At 39.2% G+C, this 22847-nt stretch overlaps 1 protein-coding gene across 5 annotated transcripts in view; it reads left to right on the top strand.

Moving 5' to 3' along the window:
• lrba (LPS responsive beige-like anchor protein) overlaps positions 1 to 22847 on the top strand; it is a 174937-nt gene that overhangs the window by 83190 nt on the left and 68900 nt on the right. For all 5 annotated transcript variants that reach the window (XM_037974594.1, XM_037974595.1, XM_037974596.1 and 2 more), the window contains exons 36-39: positions 2578 to 2744; positions 16571 to 16695; positions 20943 to 21086; positions 22686 to 22822. In XM_037974594.1, coding sequence (XP_037830522.1) covers positions 2578 to 2744; positions 16571 to 16695; positions 20943 to 21086; positions 22686 to 22822 — 573 coding nt within the window. The remainder of the gene's footprint in view (positions 1 to 2577; positions 2745 to 16570; positions 16696 to 20942; positions 21087 to 22685; positions 22823 to 22847) is intronic.

The following is a 22847-nucleotide window of genomic DNA, read 5'->3' as shown; positions in this document are numbered from 1 at the left end:
ATTAAAAACACGTTTTTGCCAAGACTGGAGTTCATTTGTTTGAATATGTGTCTTTCGAGCTTTGAGTTATTATTTTCTGCCATTATGTGACTTTGGGTGATTATTGTTCTTTCCACTCTGAAGTCACCTCACCAGCAGCCCATTTCCACCCCAAACACCGAAACACATTCATTTTTAACCTTGGATGGATTATAGGAGACACAACTCAGTGTAATTGACTCGATTAATGCCAGTCATTATAATTTTGTCCTCACTAAGCTGTCTCTCCCGGCAGAGCCAGCGTCCACGTTGGCTGACCCTGTCAGGCAGGCCTTGTAATGGAAGGTGCTGCCCGTGATTACAGTGTCGCAAGTCATAATGCCCCTGCTGCCAGCAAGTTGTGCCCTTCTGGCTGTCTGTTTAGGAAGCCAGCAGAGCATAATCTGCTGTCTTTTTGCCCCGGCTTTCTACTTGGAAAAAGAAAACACTTGTTTGTTTGATGTTACGCTTTTAATTCTGAAATATGCACACTGACTGCTACAGTCACTCTGGACAAAAGAATGATTTTCTAACTTTTAATATACTATGAAATCACTTCTCATGATTGTCCATTGATTTCGGAGAATTAAAGAGCAGTTTGTTTTAGATAGACACCCATAAAGAAAAATCCCTTTTTAGTATCTGTCCTGTGTTCTGACAGGGAACCTTTGTGGAAGTGAATGCAGCGTGGGAGATTTGGTGTTTTGCTTCAGCCACCATGATGACATGACATAATAAGTCCTTCATCATAACCAACGCATTTTCTCTGACTTCACATCAGTGGAATGACCCTCCGTATTAACAGTGACTTGTCTTTTCCACTTATAAGCAAACCTGGCTTTAGCGTTTTAATGGCGCTACTTATACGTTCAGCTTCTTTGGTTGTTATTTTAGCGGCGAGTCTGTAAGGTTGGTCTTTTCTCCCTTAGTCGACTTTGGCTTCGCATATAAGAAAAGCCCATTACAGCATGAAGGGCTTGGGTGTTTGGGCCGGCTCCGAACACAGGTGATGAAGTGTTTGTTTATGGTTATGAGTTTGAACCCAGCACTGTTGATTAGTACTCCAGACTTTACATGTCTCATACAGGCACAGATGGAAATGGGCTCTGTGCAGACCTGCTACTTGCTGAAATGACTGAAATCTTTAATAGTCGTTTTGAAAACAGAGAAGTCCTACAATGAGGGTTTTTTTTTTTGCATTTCTTCTTTGCTGGATTCCATCTTTTGCTGTCATTTGACAATTTCCATTACTTTAATCCTAATATTTCAAGGCAACTGGACCTTTTCTGTTTATTAATGAGAATGCTTTGCTTCTAATCTTAGGAATTTTCTCAATTCAAACCGGAAAGGTCCAAGGTTTTAAATTTGTTGGGATTACCATGTCCTGCTGCCTGTGAATCCATACCAACATGTTATTTTGAAGTTTCACATCCGTCAGGCTGTACGTCCCATCCATGCATAGTTTTAACTGATTCAGAATAACAGATTTGGATCACACCAAACTTCCTCTTTGCCTTTCTCTGCAATTTCTTTAGTTTAAAATTTGAAACACTTACTTAATGAATCTCCCTCCACAGTCACTTGAGTTTGTGGTTTCCTAGTTCATCATGCTAGAAGGTCGAGACCTATTTTAATGCCAGATAAAGAGACATAGATTGATAATTAAAGCTGAGCAGCCTACAGAAAAGCCCCTCTAATGTGATTTATGCCTATAGATTTTCTGTCAGATATGAAATGTTGTCTTTCATATTGAAGAGGAGGGCCCATTATAAAGTGATTTACTGGTAACTTTGGAAAAGCGTGGTGCATTTGTTCAGCTGTGCTTTTAGGTGAACAGTTACTGTATTGTTGTTGGACCAGTGGGAAAATATAAGGTTAATACAAAACATTTAAGCACAATCAATACTACTGAAATGACTTTTTGTTATGCTTTTTGTTGGAGCAAATTTGTTTTAGAAATTGTGCTCCGATCTCAGAAAAATCTAATCATTGCAAGCCATGTGTAGTATATTGAGCTTGTTTTGTCCTTTTTTTTTAAGCTTATCCTCAGTAGGGTTAACAGTTTGAAACCGAGCCAGCTATGAGTGCATCATGAGTATGCAACCAACGTTTGTTTTTGGGAAATATGTATTGAAAATAAAAACACAGTTTGAGATTATAGTTGTTCATTTTCAGAAGGTGTTGCGGTTTCCCAGTCGCTGCAGAGTTCAAAGGCCTTTTCTGATAACAAATTCTGACAGAGAAAAATGTCCTTCCTGTGCATTGTAGGTATCGTGTGATTTGGTGTGCTGGAGGGCATAAGAAAATACATGTCCACTGTTATTAATCATGACGTGAGGACAGAAATGACCCTACGCTTTTTTTTTTTTTTGGCTTTTCTGAAGCACTGTTGTGCCAGTGTCTGGACTTTCCCATTGTCTACATATTGTTTTTCAGTATATTTGTAGATACTGGGATGGTTCGTTCCTTTTACACATTTATGTAAAATTTCACAACTTACACTGCCATCACACTGCCACCTAATTCATCTACAATTCTTTTATTTGTCTCCTCTTCCAGTCTAACTGCGCCGAGTATGCAGCAGAGAAAAGAGAAGAGGAGAAAATGTGCGACCACTTGATCAGAGCAGCTAAATTTCGAGACAACATGACTGCCACGCAGCTTATCCAGAAGATAGTCAACATCCTGACTGATAAACACGGAGCCTGGGGAACCTCTTCCAAAAGGTAAAGCAAAATCTGTATCAAAACCCAGGCCTGATTTTGAGCTGTTCTCATTCCTGTGGGTTTCTGTATGCTTAAGTCAATTAAATATGTATGATGTTTGTGCAATAATTTACAAATAACAAAATCTTCTGACAAACCAAAACAGCAAACATACCTTTTTAAATGCTCCATGCCCATAGCAGGTAATTATCTTTGCCTCAAAAATGATTCAAATCATTGTTATAGCTTTAATGGCTTTAATATCTTTATTGTCTGTCTCATCTTTGAATAATCATGATTTTGCTGGGATTAAATTTGCAAAGGTGGAAATGTCAGCAGGGGGGGGGGGAGCCATTTGAACAATCTCCGCTCCCATAAAGAACAGAGGGAACCTTATCCTCTGTGTTTGTTTCGCCAAATGGGCAGCAGAATCCAATGCAGCTATTCCCTAATGATGGCTGTTTGTGCAGGTAGTGTGTAATAGTGAGCAGGAGAGACGGCTGCTGGCTCACGCTTGTTAAGCTGAACAGAGTCTCCAGAGACTCGTCTGGCAAGGGTTAGTTTGCTGTTGGATCACAAGTCTATCCGAGGCTGCCTTTGTTTTCCTTCTCTAGTTGTTTCTTTTTTTTTTCCCCTCCATATCTGGATGCGGTGTATTATTTGTCACGTTTTTCCCTCCTTGATGCAATCTCTCCTCCTTTGTTTCTCTATGTGTACTCACAATAACGCAGTGCCATTTAGTATGGATATTGTGTTCTACGAGCCCCGGCTAGAAAAGCTACCCATTACGGGTCCTTTATGGCGCTGTGCTATTGATGGTTTTCCTAATGGCTGCCGATGGGTGCAGGGAGCCATTGGCACCGGGCCTTGGAGTGCAGCGCTCTTTTAATAAATCACAATCAGTCCTGTGCCATTACATCAATATTTTTGGTCAATTACTGTGAAGGTCAGGTGGTGCACCGGAGCTCGTGGTATGCAGGCGCAGGAGAAACATCTGGTGCTGCAAATCAAACAAATACAAGGGCAAGATTGACACACAAACATACACACACACAAAAAAATCCAGCAAACCTGTATACCTGCAGGCAGAAGGTTCTTTCTGTAATTTTACACACAATGTACGGCGCAGCAATATCCACACAATAAAACACAGGTTTTTCTGAGCTTTGGACAAAAATGAAATCCACTACAGCGATGCTGTCCTTTTGTAGCAGAACTGTAAAAGCCTGCCTTCTCACACGCCATAAAAGCGTATTCCCCAAAGTTTCCATTCAATATAGAATCTGAAAATGAAAATATTATTTTCTCGCGAGCTGATGGGAATTGTTGTTTGCTCACGGCAGGTATCTAATATCTTCTGACATGGTGTGACCCGCCTGAATGCAATTTGTGTCTTAATATCCAGCTTACAGCGGCTCTGGCCTCTGGAGAGAAGAGGTGTTAGGTGATTTTTTTTTTTTTCTCCCCCCTTTCAGTTTCCTGCTTTGTCTTTCTTCTTTCTGTGGTTTTCTCTCTGCTTCTCTGTCACAACCATGCAATTTATTTTTTCTTTTTGTCTTCACTCCTTGTCCTTTGCACTTTCTTGTTTCGCTATCTACTTGATTTTCATCACTAAATGATACAAATGTAAGGATTCCTTCCATCAGCTGGGCAGACACACAGATGACTATTCATACAAGGATTTTTTGTCTCAGCACCTTAAGACTCAGGTGTGCAATGGATGCCAACAAATGAAATAACTGGCAGATATCATCTTTTTTCTTTCCCCCCAACTCCTACATTTTCACCTTTTTTTCCCCCTTTTCTATTTTGAGCTTGGGCCCACTGAGGATCGAGCCGGCAGCAGTGTTTATTTGGGTCAAGAATCATCTCATGTACATGACACCTGGACAAAGTTGACAGACAGAGAGGGGAGATGAGGGCAGATGATGGAGAACGCCAACTCACTGCCTCTGGAGACAAACTCCACTCTCCTTTTTGTTTCCACCTTCTCTTTATTAATTCTAATAGGCTGACTAATGTACCGTGGAAATCCACTCTGGATGCAGAATGCAGGGAGTTTATAAAGCGAACACAGCTGCAGCTGAAAAAGTAAAAGTAAAAAAAAAAGGTTTGGGTGTGATGTTGGATAAATAAATGCTCTTTTCTTTTTAGCCAGTGGGGATTTTGACAATTTATCATTGTAACCAGTTTCCTTAAGACAAACGTAAATGAGTTGTAAATTTTTCCAGTTTACTCCAACAGACCTCACCTACATAGACTCGTCTCTATCCTGCACACACACTTCGAGCCTCAGCTCGTCTCCCTCTGCTCCTCCTCCTTCATATAAGCAGCTCATTTTCTGCAGCAGTGCTGCTCTAATGGACACCCTTAGGCTAGAGGCTTCCCAGCCAAGGGACATCCATCTTTTGGCATGTCACACTCCCGCCTGGCAAAAAATCTTTGTGATGTGCACTCCAATTTTTCTTCAGTAAATCAAATCTTCCTTCCTTCAGAAAGACGAATGCGTCGGGGTTGGAGTGTTATAGAGAAAATCAATGGCAGCAAAATTGAAACAGTATGCCTCCGTATTGATCGGCCTTGTGAGATCGAAAACGAACAGCTTTGTAACTGTTCCACCAGACAGTTAGCTGACCTGTAATGGACAAACTATTGATATTAGCATTACTATTTTATCTTGTGCTACGTCTCTTCACCTGTACACTGCTGAGGGGAAAAGGTTTATTCCTGTTTTTATGCCTGCAGCAGATGATGTACCAAATTCAACCGTGAAGGGATTGTCATGGCATTTAGTTTAATTTAGAAATGGCATTTTTAAAAGCATGTTTTTATGAATTTTGGTAAGTTATTATTCAGATATTATGCTGTTTCCCACAAATGAACAGTATGTCCTTTATTGATACAAGTGACATACATTAAGTGGATATACTGAACCCTTAAACTATATTTTATTTGTTAAATATTTTACCTACTTTTAAGCCTTTTAAGATGGCTAATTTCAGTTAAATAGTCTTAGTTTTGTAATTATTCCTAATCAAAACTTAAAAATCTGAAAACAAACAAACTTATTTTACTGGATTTCTTAAATACTAGTTTTATCTGCACTGAATTGTTTTTTTTTAATGAATTATCTGTCTCCTGATTACTTGCATTGCTGTTTACCTTATTGTTGATGTTATTTACTGTAAAACATGTTTAAAATTTCACGCCACTCATTTGCACATCCCAGCTGAAAATCCTCACATTGTTTGTCTCAGGTATACAACTAAGAAAAACAACAAATTTGCTCTGTTTTGAAGTACAGTATTTTCTTGACCCACATGAAATCCAAGCATTTAATAATAAATTTCCTTTTTTTAAAAAAAATCAAATAAACTATTTTCTGTGAAAATAAACCAAAATGTCTTAATTTTAAATAAAAAAAAACTATATGTCATTTAGTATACTTCTTTCATTATGAGTTTCAAATTTGCAAATTACTCCCCTCTGTCCCCACCAATCTCCTGGCTGCTGCTTCTGACCTTTGACCCTTGAGTTTGACTATGTTAGCAACAGCTTATAATGTGCTATCCATGTCTGGAAAACAAAACTTATCTGCATTTTGAAAGACTATAGTTTATTTATTTATTTTTTTTATAACAACCCCTTAATTTATTTATGTATATATAATGGTTTGTGTGTGTAAAATTTTGAACTGTAGTGCTTCCTCTCTTTGTTGGATTTTTAAAAATATTTTGTTTCGTTTTTCTCTTTTCCATGAGCCAGCTTTGCGAGACTGCAGCTGCGTCACCCTCCCAAATATTATTATAGGTCCACGCTTACTGCAGCGGCGACGTTCATGTCACATAGCTTAATATTTTGCTAAATAAATGATTGCACGAGAAGCGGCAATGAGAAGCAGCAGATGATTCTCCACTTGTATCCTTCTATTCCAGACCTAAATCACAATTATGGTACATAATACTGAATGTAATGCATGTCTCAAAGCTGAGGTCTGCTCAGTGTCTGGGCCGCCTCGCGCGTGGGTTTTATGAACACACCGTACATTACGACTGCGCTGGTACCGTGGAGTCGCAGCTGAAAAAGGAAATGGGACTCCTGCACGTCAATGGAGATTATAAGCATAGGAAACAAGAACATAACAGTTTAGAAAACACAGACGCTCGGAAATGCGTGACACGAGAGGGGAGGAGATGGTTTAAACAGAGGATGAGAGAGAGAGAGAGAGATTTAAATGTTGAATTTGGACACTGGCATTTTAGCACGACTTCCTCTCCTCTAGCTGCAGCTTTGCACTTAATGATTGTGCAAAGCTGGATGTAAAATGTTAGGAGTGTCTTGTCTCTTCTGTAATACAATAAAAACTGTACTTGTATTTCCTTTTTTTTTTTTTTTTTTTCTGGTAAGTCATTTTACTTTTATAATTGCTTTTTTACCTTTTAATTACCAGTTTTACCAAGTTCAAATTGGTAGTTGCTTCTTAAGGAGATAATCTCCAACATGAGATTGCATTTATTTGAAATGCAAAGGTACACTGCTTTGTGTAGCACTTTAACTGGTATTTTTTTTTTATCTGGTAATGGCTTTTTGATTTGCCTATAGTCTAAACACAAACATGACCCAATGTGCTGAGCCCTGGCAGCTGCAGCAGTCCGGCGCTCCTGTCTCAGAGATGCTCGCTTCCTTTAGTCCAGGTTCTGACTACTTCAAACCCAATTAGCTGCAGCTCAAGTTGCGATCATCCATCTGCCTTGATGCAGCCATAAACAGAAAGCGTAAACATACAGGGAGCAGAACGAGCCTGCTCTCAGTTATGGTCACGTCTCTCCGTATCACAGAGACTTCCCCAGCACTAAAGTCCTTGAATGGGTTTAATGTAAAACCTCCCGGCTTCATTTATCATTCACAGCGACGTGTGTCTGGGCCAGAAAAGTTGTGACTCTGACAAAAAGGATGTTCCTTAAACCTCTGGGGAGACTGTCCAAGTTTGACAGATGTGCGTTCCATCGGTTACATAAAATAACATGCCAGAAGGGCCCTACCATGCAGTCTGGCTCATGGATATGAATTAGAATATAGCCTTAATGATAACATTTACATCCAATGTATATACAGTACAGTGGCTGGGCCTGCAAAGAAAAGCAACAAAGTGTCACACTGGAACATATTAACAGCTGATGATGTCCATATGTTAGCACGCTTAAGTGTTGCAGCATAAACTAAGATTCAGAAAAACAACAAAAAAAAAACAACTTTTCAGATAATTTAAAATGACAACACAAAGGAAAGTTGTTCAGTTAAAGTTGTTACTTTCAGTCATCATGGGAATGTTTTATTTCACACACAAATGTTGAAGCTTTTAAACCAGTTTTTGCTACGTAGCTGCAGATAAACAGCACTTTAGCTTTAGTCAGTGTCCGAAATGAGAGGTTTTAATTTTATGAGTTTATTCTAACCCTATCGATGGTGCTCATCAGCTTCACAGCAGCCTGGAAATGTAATGGAATGCTACTTATATGAAATATGGAAGGAGGCCACCCTTCCAGAAAGACCAATTACACTATCACACCTCCTTGCCTCACTGCTCACAGCGAAGCAGGATTCCGTAGCAACTATCAGATTTATGGGTTTCATATACCCTTAAGAAAGTATATGGCCTTGGTGGTGCAAGGTCACGATAAAGGGGTGCTGATCAATATCTGAATGAAAAGCCATTTGGGAAGGTTTTGGGGCTCTTTTTCTTTTTTTCCCCTACCCCCCCTCCTTTCTGCCTGGATGCAATATCTGCAGAGTATCGATTGTCCGGGGCCAGTAGTTAGTCAAAGGCTATCTCCTTTGACTAACCCCTTTGCAGCGTGTCAGCCCCCCTCCTTCTTCCTCTTGATAGATTGGTATGCTTCCAGTCACTGTAATTACACCATGGGACCAGCAGGTCATTTATTTCGCTACTTTCAACATTTACCAAAAAAAAAAAGAGAGAAAATATCACCTTTATCTTTAGAAGCCAGCACTTTCTACTGCAGAAAAGTACACATAAAACACCAGGGAGTATAGCGTTGTGAAGACTGAGCATCATCCTTTACTCGTAGATCTTTGGCTTGTTTTCTTGCTGTAGATTTACTTTATATCCCCCCCCCCCGTTTGTGTGCACGAGGTCAAGCAGGTCAAGTTCAGAGCCATCTTTGGAGAATTAGACCGAAAGAAGTTTAGTTTGTGAGAAAAGGGATCTTAAGAAGTGACGCTAAAAAAAAATAGGTTTTAAATCAGCACTTAATTCATTTATATTTTGAAATTATTAAAATATTTTTAAAAACGTAAAAGGAAAAACAAAGATGGAAATTTTATGACCTTCACTCATTTCTATTGTAGTGTTTTGAGTTTTGATGACGAATATTTCACTTTAGCACACAGATCCACACAGCACACAGTTTTTATTCAAAATGAATAATTGAAATGTTTAGATCACCAGATTTGGACAGAAAAAGTGTGAGGATGGAATAAATTTAAGGTTATTATCATTAGACTTGTGTTTTGCACTGCACTTGACACACAATCACACACAAAAGCTCAATAAACTATCAGCGGTGTAAAGGGCACAGCAGCATGATGAAGAGAGGGGAAGGAGGTGCTCATGAATCTCAGGCAGACCGAGATGAGATCGTCGAGCCTTTGCAGCACACTGAAGCAAGAAACACACTAGTCTTGGTAGAAAAGAGAAGATAAATATGATTTGTTTATTAATGCTATCAATACTACGATACAAATACTATTTTATTGTACTCTTTGTTGTATAAATTCACGTGAAATATAAACGTTTTTTGCATTTTGCGAGTTGAATTTGGCATTTGGGTTGTTAGGTTAAACATAGCTCCGTGTTGGGGTTGAAAAAGTAAACTTTTAAGCTTTAAAAAAAAAAAAATCTTTGTTCAACACTCTGTTTCAGCTGACCTTGAGCTCTCGCTACGTTTTGGGTTGTGTTCGAAGCGTGGGTGAACGTACGAGTTCAGATTTGTCACACCATTCAAGATCAGGTCTGAAAGCTAGAGGTCAGAGGATTATTACAATGGGCCAGTAATGGCAGAATTATGCAACCCCGGTCCAGTGGATGCCCTCATTACCTTGCTGTGGTTGTGATAGATGGCCTTAAATGCATGTTGTCAAAATCACAGGAAAAATGCGTCTCTTCGTCAAAAAATACAGATGGCACCTATCTGACACTGCCACGGGACCGAGAGTGCATGCACTTCCTTGTGGTGTTGATGTGGGAATATTAACAAGTTGTGCGTTTGAAAGGGTAATTTTGTTTTGCTTTCTATTTAGGTAAAGGTTTTTTAAAACCTTTTTAATATTGCTGACTTTGTTCAATATTTGTTACCATCATGATGCAGCTCTAATCCTCCCATATTATCTGATATAATTGGTGTGTAATCATCTGGCCTTTGTTGTTGGATTTACACTGAGTGTAATTGCTGCTAATTGGAAGCCTCGTGCTAAGGTAATTAGACCTTGATTTGCATTATTTCATTTAGGAACGCACCCACGGGAGAGTACTTTGATCCTCACAAGATGCAGGGACGCAATATCAGACGCTGTTCTTTTTTTTCCCCCCTCTTTCAGATCACTTTTTGAAATATGTTGGATAAATTGGAGTTAATTGGACAGAGTGATGAGTGATTATGTTTCCGTGGCAATAAAAGTGTGAGCACTCCTTAGTGAAAAGATGGTTACCATGAGCGATTAAACCAAAAGATTTAAACATATGAGAAGTTAAATCACTAGCCCACCCGTCAGGCAATATTTAGATTTTGTTTGGTTTTGTCCTCTGTAGCCATATGAATATGTTTCATTAAATAAAATTTATATGTTCTCATGACATATTAGAGACACTGTTACATGTAATGAAAAATAGACTCATTAAATTAGTGGATTCTCTGATTAAAATTATATGTGGACTGTCATTCATGGGGATAAGATGGGAATATTTCCATCTCTGTGACCCCGGGATCACCTCTGGTAAATCTTGTAAACAACATTAGCTGAGGTGAATTAACACATGTAGATGGGCTTCCATACACCTCATCGGCGGGATGGGCATTAGCGCACAAGTGGAAAATCACCTCGGCGCAACTTAATCATGCCAGAACCGTTTCAGTGGGAAGGTATTTGGTGCTGTTTCATTTTAATTTGAGCCTGGAGATCGCATCAAAGCCATGGCTGCCACAGTTTGACAAAGAGCCAGCACTCGAGCAGCAGCCGCTCCTCAACATGACAAATCCCCAATCTGCCGCCGCTCGCCTTTCTTCTAAACACATGGTTTATGCAAATCAAAGCAAAATTATCTCGGGGATAGCAGCAATGTTTGAGCAATTTGAGGTCTGCCAATAGAAACTGGCATTAATATAAAATAAGCAGCGGGGTGAAATCTCCTGCGCATATGCAGGTCTCATTGACTGTACCCCAATAAATGTAGCAGAAAGGTTATGAATGACTCTTTGTGCCAAAGTGCAGCCGCTTCTGGTGATATATGAAAGCAGATCTAGTCTGCATGTCCTGCTTTTGATGATAAAGTTTGTGTTACCATGTACATGTTATCAGATGAGGTGAAACCATGATTAGCCAGAACATCATAACCACCCAGCTAGAGTAATTCTTTGCCACAAAAAACAGCACTGATCAGTCAAAATTTAAACAAACATCATCTGGGTTTTTTATGTCTAGAATCAGGATGTTGGCATTAGCACCTTTGTCCCCTGTATTTTGTGGAGTGGGCTCAAAGTAGCATCTGTGAATGCCAGTTTTCTCATCATAAAACTGACTTTTTAACATTATGATCTGTGTTACTCAGTCAGTGGTCATATTATTATGGTTAAATGCTAAATAAACATCACAGTTACACCTTCAGCACCATTGGAGGGGTGTGGCACTAAACTGTGATTGTCAAAGATTTTAAAAAAATTATAAAAGACAAAATCAGATTAAATCAGAAGCAGAAAAGTTCATGTTCTTATATCACTGACATATTTGTTAAAATAGCAGATTCACAAACAAACTTGGCCAAAATGCTTTACAGTTTAACATAACAAAATAACATACAACATGTAAAAGCAAAAAAAATATAAAATGTGATAAATAAGAGTTAAAATAACAAAATAATTAAAAAACACATCAGTATATTTATGGAAGATCTATTAAAAGCTCAAACATTAGTTTAAAGCCAAAGAAAAGAAACTAACCCTTAGCAGAGATCTGATTTTCTCGACAGTAAGGTGAATGCTTAAATGTCAAAGTAAACTATTTCTAAGATTTGGACAATCCATTCCAAAATATTGGTCACCTTTTACAAGATCTGAACAAAAACACTTTAATTAGTTGTTGAGCAACATTGATTAATACATTAAAAGTGATTTTAAATCTTTTAATCGTTTAGCTGTTGTATCCTAAAGCAGTCCTAAAATACGCCTGCTCTTTGCCAGGTTACACTTATATTTCATGAATTACTTTATTGTTGATGGCATAGTTATTGTAACTGGCTTGGTTTTTCTTTTTTGCTAGTTTTCCTTTTCAAACAAACACTGTGATAATTCAAAAACGGCTTCTATTAAACACCTCTCAAACATTCAAAAAAACCTTTTTGTCACCCAAGCACAGAAGATCTAGCTAATAGTGAAATCCTAGAAAGGCTATCTTTGAAAACTAGTCGTATATAGTTGTTAATAGTCTGATTTGGATGTTTTAAACTGAATGATTAAATGCAGAAAGGCCACATTGAAGCTGTAATGTTGGCTCAGGATTCCCCTTCTCTCTTGGTAAATTTTATTAATTTTACAAGTAAAAGCCCTTAAATTTCCAAAAGAATTTTTTTTTAAAAGAGAAAATAATCAACAGTAACTTACAGTTCTTTTGAGTCCTTCACCACTTTCATGAATAGTCACTTTGAGCTTATCAAACGGGCCTCCCAGACACCTTTTGTGACTGAACTAATTACTAATTACACAAGTGGCTGGCGTGAGCCGTAGCTCAACACTGGCCCTTTTGTTATTTTAATTGTTGTTATTTTGAAGAATAGTGCTTCAGTAAATTCTACCACGGATGCCCTGGGAGGATGGATGGGCTCTGAATAATTTATTATCTTTGTAGAAACACACTCAGAGCGCGGCGTGAGGGGAGGGGGGGGTTGCACAGTGCCGTAGATTCTTTTTATGGCGGCGCTCTCATCAGGGATTGATGACGACATATCTCTCATCGTCGTCCACCTTCTCTGGCATCTCATCATTAGGACTTCCAGCGTTGCCTGCTCGCGGTGAGCTGGATGAATATAACTGGCAGAGGTGATTCCTCCCCGTCCCACTATCACCTCCTCTCCCTTCACCCATGCTGCGACTAATTACTCCAGGCAATGGTTTTCTTCCTGATGGATTATTGTGTATTGTGCGAGTCGGACAGTTCCCCACCTTCCATGAGACGAGAGATGAGTGCACCCTGATTCCGAGCCACGCATCGTGCACGACCTTGATAATTATTCTCATAGATGAATACCGTTCCGGGCAGGATGATGAAGTGGCTATTTGCATTTAGAGACTATCGCACGCAAACATAGAGCACGGTCTTTGTCAGCGGACAGAAATTTGGTCTGCACAGATCTTTGTCCTCTACATCCTCATTTTCTTCCCCCCTAATTTTTAAACTTAATGTTTTTTTACAGCTATACAGTAGTTCTCTGTTCTTGGACTGTCCACGTTTTACTATTCCATAATGTTTTTTTCTTTTCCCATTGAGGTAGAACAAACAATCAAAAGTCTTTATTAGCTGTGGCATACAGGGTTTTAAAGGACCCGCTTGGAAATTGTATTTATTTTCTCGTGTAAAGCTCCTTTCCCTTTTAGAGGCCCCTGTGTGATCATTGGTGTTGGATGGAAGATTTGTGAGGAGCCCCCGGCCAGAGCGGCATTCAAGAGCAGATCACATAAAGTATGCTGGGGTTCTCCCGTCATAGCCTATGCCACTGAAACCATAAACTGTGTCTTCCTAAAACGTTCACCTTCCCAGGATACACTGCAGCCACTTAAGATCTTGTTTTTATATTTAGCTTATAAATCTTCAAATCCCTACTTCTTTTTTTCCAGAGTCTTGTTTCAGTGTTGGTAACTTGCATTGTTTTGCATAGTTTATTGGATTTAAAGCTGCTAGACGCAAAATATGAAATCAAACCAAAAAAGTTATCCTGAACTCTACCAAGAGTTTATGCCAGTAGTTTTCCAGATATACTGACTGATTCGCAATAAACAAAGCACGTGGCAGAATCTGCTAAAAACTACATAGAAGCTTGGGTCACATGACTGACCAACATGAGGCGGGCTGAAGTCTGTGTAGGTAAACAAATATGGCTGAACCGAACAATCGTAGAATCTCAGAGAAGACATTGAGCTGGAAATGTAAGAGTTACTCTTCTAGGCTGGTAAGTTTACTGTTTCAGCCTAACCTTTCTTTTCATCTGCATACTTTACTCAACAAGTCTTAGTGTAAATATGTGCTAATACATCATTGATGCCAAATGGCTCTTCCAATGATGTTGTCATTCTTGACCTGTTTTCAGTCACTTTGGCTGTTTCTGTAGGTAAACAATATCCAGTCACAAATTTTTAATTTAATGACCCATTAACCATTACAATATTGTGCAAATTTTGATTATTACTTTATAACTTTTTTTTTTTTTACCAGCCTTCATGATTTTGTAGCTTTAAGGATCATCGTACATTCATAAGTTAGTTTGTTAAATAAGGAGAAAAACCCTTTATGTATTTATTTTGCAGATATGCATCTTCAGAATTGGATCCTACTGATTAGTGGAATTCATTTTATATACACAATACACAACACAAACTTAGAAAGATTGTCACAGCAAGTTTGACCCAACAAATGCATCTTAACTCACCTCAGTTATAACACCAGCTCCTTCCATTATAAAGACTGGAGCTTTCATACTGAAAGGAGGTGTACTGAAACAACAGGGTGTGCACACAAAGAGAAGTCCAAGAAAACATTTTTGATCCTCATGCATGAAGCCGTATGCTTCTGGAAATCTTGAATAACAGATTACTTGGTTCCTTCCAAAAAATCAAAAGCAAAGTGCTATAAACACTCCCCTCCTGTCACGTACTTTCTAATCATCATGAGCAAATTGTGATCAAAGAGTTGATCACGAGTGTGAAAAGATGAGATGTTGTTTTGTTTGCAATCAGTAAGATGTGTAAAAATGATGATGTGAATTTAAGAACAAGTGTCCCACACTTAAAAGCATGGTTATGCATGGTTAGTGGGATAAACACAGTAGCAGAATACATGAAACTGAATTTTTGGAGTACGGTGTCAGGGACACAGCAACGCAAGTCCATCCGAGGAGTGGGGACAGGGGGGAGGGGGACCATCAGCGTGCCTAAGCATCTCCACAGTGTAGACCCCGTATAGACCCAGAGCTTCCCAGTCCTCAACGAACACTGAGGTGGAGTCACAGGACATATTTACAAATACTATAAAATCTATTTGCAATGAAATGGGGTAAAAAAAAAAGTATTATCGACTTACTGATAGCTGATCCGGAAAATAAATAAATGTTGGTACTAAACTAACTTCCTTTAGTTGTGGAGTAACATTAAATGAAAAGAATGATGACACTAGTTGTTTATTTTGTCTTTTTTAAGGACATAGCAAAATGACTGCAGGTTAAAAAAAAAAAAAATTGTTCTGGAGTTGCCCATCTTTCATGACTCTGTCTGCACATGTTCATGATTCTCACACCAGTCTGATATATTATTTAATACATCCTGAAGCGTGCATGAAAACGGATGTATATAACAGTTTTTGCTTTGTTTGTTAACACGTGGAGGTTTTATAGATGAGACCCTCAAAAGCAAAGATTTTAGGTCGTGAAAAGTGTTTCTCTCTCAGACTTTTAATCTAAGTAAAAACAACTATTCATCATGAGTCAGGTTGGATTTAGTCTTGCTGAAGGGCCCTGGACATGTTTCGTTTCCCCACTCAGTCATGAACATTTAATGTAGCTCAACTGATAATTATGTACATGTGCATTTTGGACATTTAAACTAAAAAGCCTTTACATTTAACTCAAACAGTATTGTGCTTTGTTTGACTTTCAAGCCACGTTTAATGAATGTCTTGAAATGTTGAGCTGATATTTTATTATAGGTGATAACAATACATTCACAATACTAATGGCATCATTAAAAAAAAAAAAAAACACCTTTTTTCGCCCTCTTCAAGACCCAAGTGATGACCAGGGAGATGCATAACAGGAAAGAAAAATGTGGGCTATAGACATTGATTAATATCGGTAATGCTATCCACCCCTCGCCCCTCCTCTGCGATTGTAATAGCCTTCTCCTTATCCCGCTAGCCTTGAGTCCTGACAAGAGGTATCTTGCTGGGTTTGAAACGAGCCCAGAATGGAAGCATGTGCCACAAACGTGTGTGCAAAATGATCATGGTGTCATGTGTTCACTCAACTGTGATGGTGCTCTCTCACTTAGATCTCCTCAACAAACACAAAGGGAGTTTGGCAGGATTGGGGGGGGGACAAGAGACGAAACACCTTTACCTTTGAGATAGAGATCAAGCCATTGTCAAGTGCAGGGGTACAGTGACTTAGGTCTCAGCATGTGTACATTTGAAAATGGATTCTGAGGGTTTAAAAAAAAAAAAAAAGATAGAGAGGAGCTGAAAACACAATGCCGGCTTTATGTATGCTTGCTCGGACCAAGTGCTAATGCTGGGCTGCTGTACCATGCTGACTAGTAATTGCTAACACATGTGCTACCTCTGTCTTGCTGCAGCCGGCCGAGGGAGTTCTGGCGCCTGGACTACTGGGAGGACGATTTAAGGAGGCGACGTCGCTTCATCAGGAACCCCTTCGGATCGAGTCACTCAGAAGCTACGCTCAAAGCGGCGGCCGAGCACGGTCAGTCCACGTTCCGCCACATCTGCGCACATCCGCCCCTTGACTTAAACACCCCCTTTTTCCTTCCCAACAGCATCAGGTACAAGGCAATAAAAATTAGTCGTCCTGTTGCAATAAAAGATTTATTGAACCGCAACACACCGTAAAATCACACCCACATTTGAATTTCAGATTGGTTATTTGGAACTCTGTGTCCAACTCACTTTTTTTTTTTTTTCTTTTTTCACAGAATGACTCTTAAACCGAGTCATTAAAAGTCAGACGACCTAAAAAAATTAACTGGCTGCATAACAGTAGCTTATATTAGTGGTAGGTTTTGGTTAAATAAAGGCACTCTGAGTATTTTATTGTGATTTTTATGTTTAGTAAAGGATTTTTCAGAGAGCTTTTGCTTCTTTTTCTCAGACATTTATTACCAGATCATATTTTTTTGCCAGTGAAATAAAAGATAATAAAAGTTATACAATTGGTTGAGTATAATAGTTGCATTGGTCCCTTTTAGGTAAATTTCTACAAAAGCAAACCAAAGATTTGTTTTATTTTTTGAAGGTTGAGTTGTAATATTACTCAAGGTGAAGAATTGTCATAAAAATCTACACTATTGTTTTTTTAATATAGTATTAGAAAAGGTATGGTTGTCAGTTATTTATAATCTTTCACTTTTTGTCTGGTCCTAATTTTCAATAGCCTCACTGGAAATGTGAGGTAGATTACCAGCAGTCTCATATAGGCAGAATATCTAAATAACACATCCCTCCATTAACACCAGGAGTCGCATTTCTCTTCTAAATAATCCCTCATGCCTGCAAATATTCCGCACACACCAGGTTTTGCAATCATTGTCATGCTGGGCTTGCATTAACCCGCGCAATCAGTTCTCACTCTGCTCATTCCAGGAACCAGAAAATGTCCTCAATGTGTCACCGGCAAATGTCCCCTTTTTAAACGTACCGTCTTTCCTGAAGACAAATGGCAGGTGTGACAGGAGTCAATAAGAATATGATCTGAAAGCAATAAGAGTTGGGGGAACCCAGGATCCTGGGAGACTTGGGGGGGCTCTGCAGTAATGGCTTCAGCGTGGCTGCAGCTGCACAGCGAGGCCAGAGTCCAGCTGGTGGCCGTTCTTTTGCTCCGAGCCTCGGAGTTTTACTTTCCGTCGCAGCTCCTCCGTGTTTCCCTTCAGCTCGGTCATACACGGAGAACATTCATCACAAATTCTGTGTTGCTGGCATTTTTTTTTTTTTAGCGGAGAGGAATGTGCTGAGGGACTCATGTAGATTGGTATTTGCTCTTGTGTTTAGTTTTATTCGGAATCATTTGAGCTGCATTTATTCATCTGTGGCACAAGAAAACAAATTCCTGTAAACAATATTTGGTCTCAAAGTCAAATATGTGTTTAAAAAAAAAAAAAAATAGCCAGCAGCCAGTTGTGACAGTGCTACTTTATAAGGTTACACTGCAGGGCTAAACTACCGGAATATATCATTAAAATAACTCCCTGACGTCGAAGCCTGACGGCATCTATTTTCTGATGTAACCTTTCGTCTTGTTTTAGTCGACCCGACATTTGTTACGGAAGTACTGCTCGAGAGGAGAATGCAGGATTGGGTTTTCACACGAAGTGCAAAGGTCATATCTGGCTGTAATTATATTCATCAGATGCAGAGGGGAGAAAACGCCGTCTCACTCTCTAAGAAAATATTTAGTATCAGGATCAAGTCTGGACTTACCCTCGTTTGCTGGCTACTTGTTTCATCTGAGACTAAAATAAAAGTCATTTACTTCACAAGTTCAGGATGAGCAAGAAAACCAACAAAACAAAACGCATTTTAAGAAAAAGTGTAGAAAATGTGCATTTCTGCGTTTAAAGATGGGGGAAACTGTTACCATTCATGAGTTGCCAGGGCGGTTTCCACAGAAGAGTGTGTACAGGCTCTGAGTAGGGTGCTGGAAAGAACCATCTTTTCTGGGGATTGATTCGGTCTGGTATGGGGGGGCCGTGTACCAGAGGTGGCAGAGTAAATACCTGAAGACTAATGTCTCTGTTCTGGTAATCAATACTCGCCTCATGATCACTCTCCTGGCTGCGCTCCCGTTAAAAGCAAATTTGTTAATTTTGACAATTTAATTGCCGTGACCGTGCATGCCTTGAGTTGTGTAAGCAGGTAGTTGAGCTCCTTGGTTGGGATTTTGGGGTGGGGGTGGGGGGGGTCCTGGAAAAAAAGTAACCTGTTGGGATTCACCCAGTTTTTTCTCCTTCTGTGACGAGAATGGTGAATACATTTTTTTTATTTTTTTAGACTTTTTGTTATTAATTAGTAATCGTTAACTGATATTAAACTACATTATACTGCTATCTTAGCAAATTAAGTTTATAAAAGATGCAAGTTTAAATTTTCCTTTAATTGTTCTTTAATTTGTATTTCTTTGATAATGTTTTAGCTCCTGTAATAATTTATTAGTGCTGTTTGAAATGTTTTCCGCCCTTTCTTGTGTGTGTCAGTTACATCCCACTTTGATCACTGAAGTCCTGTTGCTAAATGTTTGTACACTGAAGCTGAACTACAGTCTCCTGAGCTGGCATGTTTATTATGATTCCCCAGCCCTCGAACGCCACTTCAGTCAGACACACACGTGCAGCTTCGCCAAAACCTCAGGGCTGTCAAATTAAAGAAAAGGAAAAATAAATAAACCATATCTACTTTAGAAGCAGACGGGGTGAGAAGTTAGCACATGACGTGTCTCTTAGGTCCACGTTTCTGCGGTTAAAAAAAGGGTAGAATATTCATTGTAAAGAACTTCTGTGATATTTTAGATCGGGCCAATGATATCCTGCTGTTTATTATTTGTTTATTTGTGTTTGGCTTGACGTGTCACACGAGTGTCTCGATATACAAGCCTGCTAAAGGCAGTTTAAGTTTTTCAGACTGCTTTATTCCAAGTCCTGTTAGTAAAATCGTAACATGAAAATGACAACTATTGTGTGTGCATCAAAGTTTATTTGCTCCTCTGTTTTTTAAGCTCACCTAACAAGTCCCCTGTCCACTCGCATGGTGCAAACACAATGGCATGTGGTACTTATTAGGAGAGCTGGTAGTAATTTCAGTGCTGCTAACTAAAGAATCCTCAAGGGAGGCTTAATTACAGGAAGGCCATTCTAAATATCAGCGAGCCGCATATTTTCCATGACAAGAGATTTCTTTTTTTTTTTTTTTTTTTTTTAAAGGCTTGCTCCTCTGGTAGATTCGAAGTGGTGCAGTTGATCTGCCCCGAAGCTCAGGTGATGACAAAAAATCCTGTGGATCTGTGTTGGATGATATAGTCAACTGAAACACTGGTGCTTTCACTAAGGCGCAGGATTAGCAGCCAGCACAGCTCTCGCTGTGTTTACAAACAGGAAAGACTTTACCAGCTAGTCCTCGCCTATTTGTGGATGTTTGACACGCACCGCTGGGAGCTTTTAAATGTTTGCAGATTATCCTTTTTTTTTTTTTTACTTAAGTAATCTTTGTTGAAACTCAAGTCACATTCAGTAAAAGTATTAAAAAAAAAGCACTAAATCATCATTTTGGTGTGTGTTTAGATAATCTTTGTATAAACTGGGGGTTATATTAAAAAGTAAGGATGCGTTTAGGTGTTAGGATTTTGTCTTTGCTGTCTTCAGTTTGCCTGCAGGTCTGAAAGCACCCTGCAACTATCTGCTCCACCTGTTGACTCAACGTTGAGCAAAAAAAACAAGACTGACTTTGCAAACGCATGATTACTCCAAAAGTTGCCCAATTTACCACCAAATTTACTTAGTTTATTTCCAACCTAAAGTTAACAAAAGTTAACCTCCTAATAGGTAAGACAAATTAAATTCAAAACTTTTTTGAACTAATTTTTTTTTTTTTTAACATTTCTGTGAACTCCTTTTAAGCTGAAATCCTGAATCTGAACTTTGGAGTTTGATTTTGTGGGAGGTTATTAACAAGGACAAATTACATAAATTCTTTTTTTTAATGTAACTTTTGGAATAAACCTAAAATATCTGTATGAAAAAAAAAAGGATCTACGCTGTTTTTGATTTTTAAATAAAAATGTCTGCTTCAAGTGATGTCTGCGTTGCATCAAACTCTGCAGTGCAATAAAGTGAAACGTGTGTGTGGATTTCGTTGGCTAATAAATAAATAATGCATACCAATATTTGCAACTTTGCTGTGTTCTGCTTGGAATATAAAATAAGGAGGTCCTTTCCCCTTTTCTAGCATCTGAGGAGGATATTCTCAAAGGGAAGCAGTCCATCAAAAGTCATGCTCTGGGAAATCAGAACTCTGAGAGTGAGACGTCACTGGACGGAGACGATGACACTCTGTCGTCTTTAGAGGAGAAGGACCTGGACAATGTAACAGGTAAAACAAACAACAACAACAAAAAAGCAGCTCATGTTCTTCACCTGCCTCTGTGTAATTCTTACCTCTTCCCATCTTGATCTGCTGTTATTTTCCTGCAGTTCAGCTTTAATAAAAAAACAGAGTTACTATTATTTTTTCCAACTAACTGTTTACCTTATAATGCAGGAATATTTCTCTTTCTGATGCTTTGGTTTCCTTTTCTTGTAAGCAACGATTAACTTTGAAGTTTCTGTCTTGCTGTGATTAAAATGCATTTTTTTCCCCCAACTAATACTCATAAAATGTTTAGACCAATTCCTATTAATCATATCCAAACATTCATAAATCTTCTTATAAATCTAAATATTTATAAATATTCTAATAAATCTAAACATCACTTTTCTTATGAGTAAAGACAATAAGCTTATTATTGAACAGATTACTTTAGTTGTCCATTATTCATTGTGCTGTTTCTTTGGTGATCTGCTTCAGAAACTCATTGGACTCTATATAAATTCTTAAAAAGATTTTTTTTAATGCAACAGTAATTTGAGATTAAAATGAAACGTTTTCTTTTTAATAAAACCCCAAACTTGCCTCCCTGCTTGAGTGTATTAGCATAATAAGACTACAACAAAAATATTAAATTTATCCATATTTTCTCTGCCTCTTTTTATTATTTTTTTATGCCTTTTAATAGTCTTAGGCTAATTGAATGTAATATAGTTCCCTAATCGGATTGCAGTATAATCCGCATTGTATGTGCTCTCGGGATAGGGATTATGGCGCTATTAAAATAACAAAAAATGGACTTAAATGTTGCATAATGTCTAATAATGCGAGAGGAAAATGCGTAAAAGTTGTGCAGTGGTTCATCCTAAACATCTGTCTGCTCCAACAACAACAAAAAAATAACACTGATAATGTTATTTCAGCCCTCGGGTAACGTGTCAGTATTCACGGGGTTCAGTCGAGGCAGAGGGATGAATATTTATGTGTTTTTGTTCCATCCGTGTGGGAGTCGTGGTGCTGGGGGAAATCAAGGCCGCAGCTCCGCGGCTCCGCAGCCGCAGCAGGCGCGTCTCTCCCCGCGTCTCCCCGCCGTGGGAGTCGCTGAGGCCGGGCAGAGCTCATCCAGCGGCTCCCCTGAGCCGGCCGCTCGCAAATGAAGACTGATGACAGATGAAACCGCTAACCCTCCGAGGAAAAAAAAAAGAAAAAACCCGCAATCAATGCCCTCTGACGGACAGTCGATAGACTACTGACAGCGTGGCCGCGGCGTCACAGCTCGATTTGTAAAGTTTGGGGCCCGATTTGAAAGTTCTTTATAAATCCGCGCAAACTTGGTTTTTATGAGGCTGCGTTTCTAATGCGAAGTGTTTCTGCGGGCCTGTTAGTTCATGAGAGAGGCTTCAAGACAAAATACAATAATAAAACAAATAAAAACACGGGTTTCTAATAATAAAAATGCGCCCCGGTGAGTTTTTAGTTCTGTGTCTGTGAGTGGGATTGCTATTTTTGTTGTTTTTTTTTGTGGAAAGCTGTGGCCCCGGTTCGTTGGTTTCTGAGTGGGGTTTGTGACCCCCTCCCTCCCCCTTCTCTCCCCCTTCTCTCCAGGGCCTGTAAACCTGAGCACCGGCGCTCAGCTCGTGGCCCCGGCTGTGGTGGTGAGGGGCACCCTGTCCGTCACCGTGTCCGAGCTCTTCTTCGAGGTGGACGAAGACGACCCGGCCTTTAAGGCCATCGATCCAAAGGTAAGACGGTGGGGGAGGGCAGGGG

This window comes from Kryptolebias marmoratus, linkage group LG3, assembly GCF_001649575.2.
Source record: "Kryptolebias marmoratus isolate JLee-2015 linkage group LG3, ASM164957v2, whole genome shotgun sequence".
NCBI classification, from domain to species: Eukaryota; Metazoa; Chordata; class Actinopteri; order Cyprinodontiformes; family Rivulidae; genus Kryptolebias; species Kryptolebias marmoratus.
Note: the sequence above shows the minus strand (reverse complement) of the source record. Positions and strands in the feature narration are given on the sequence as shown.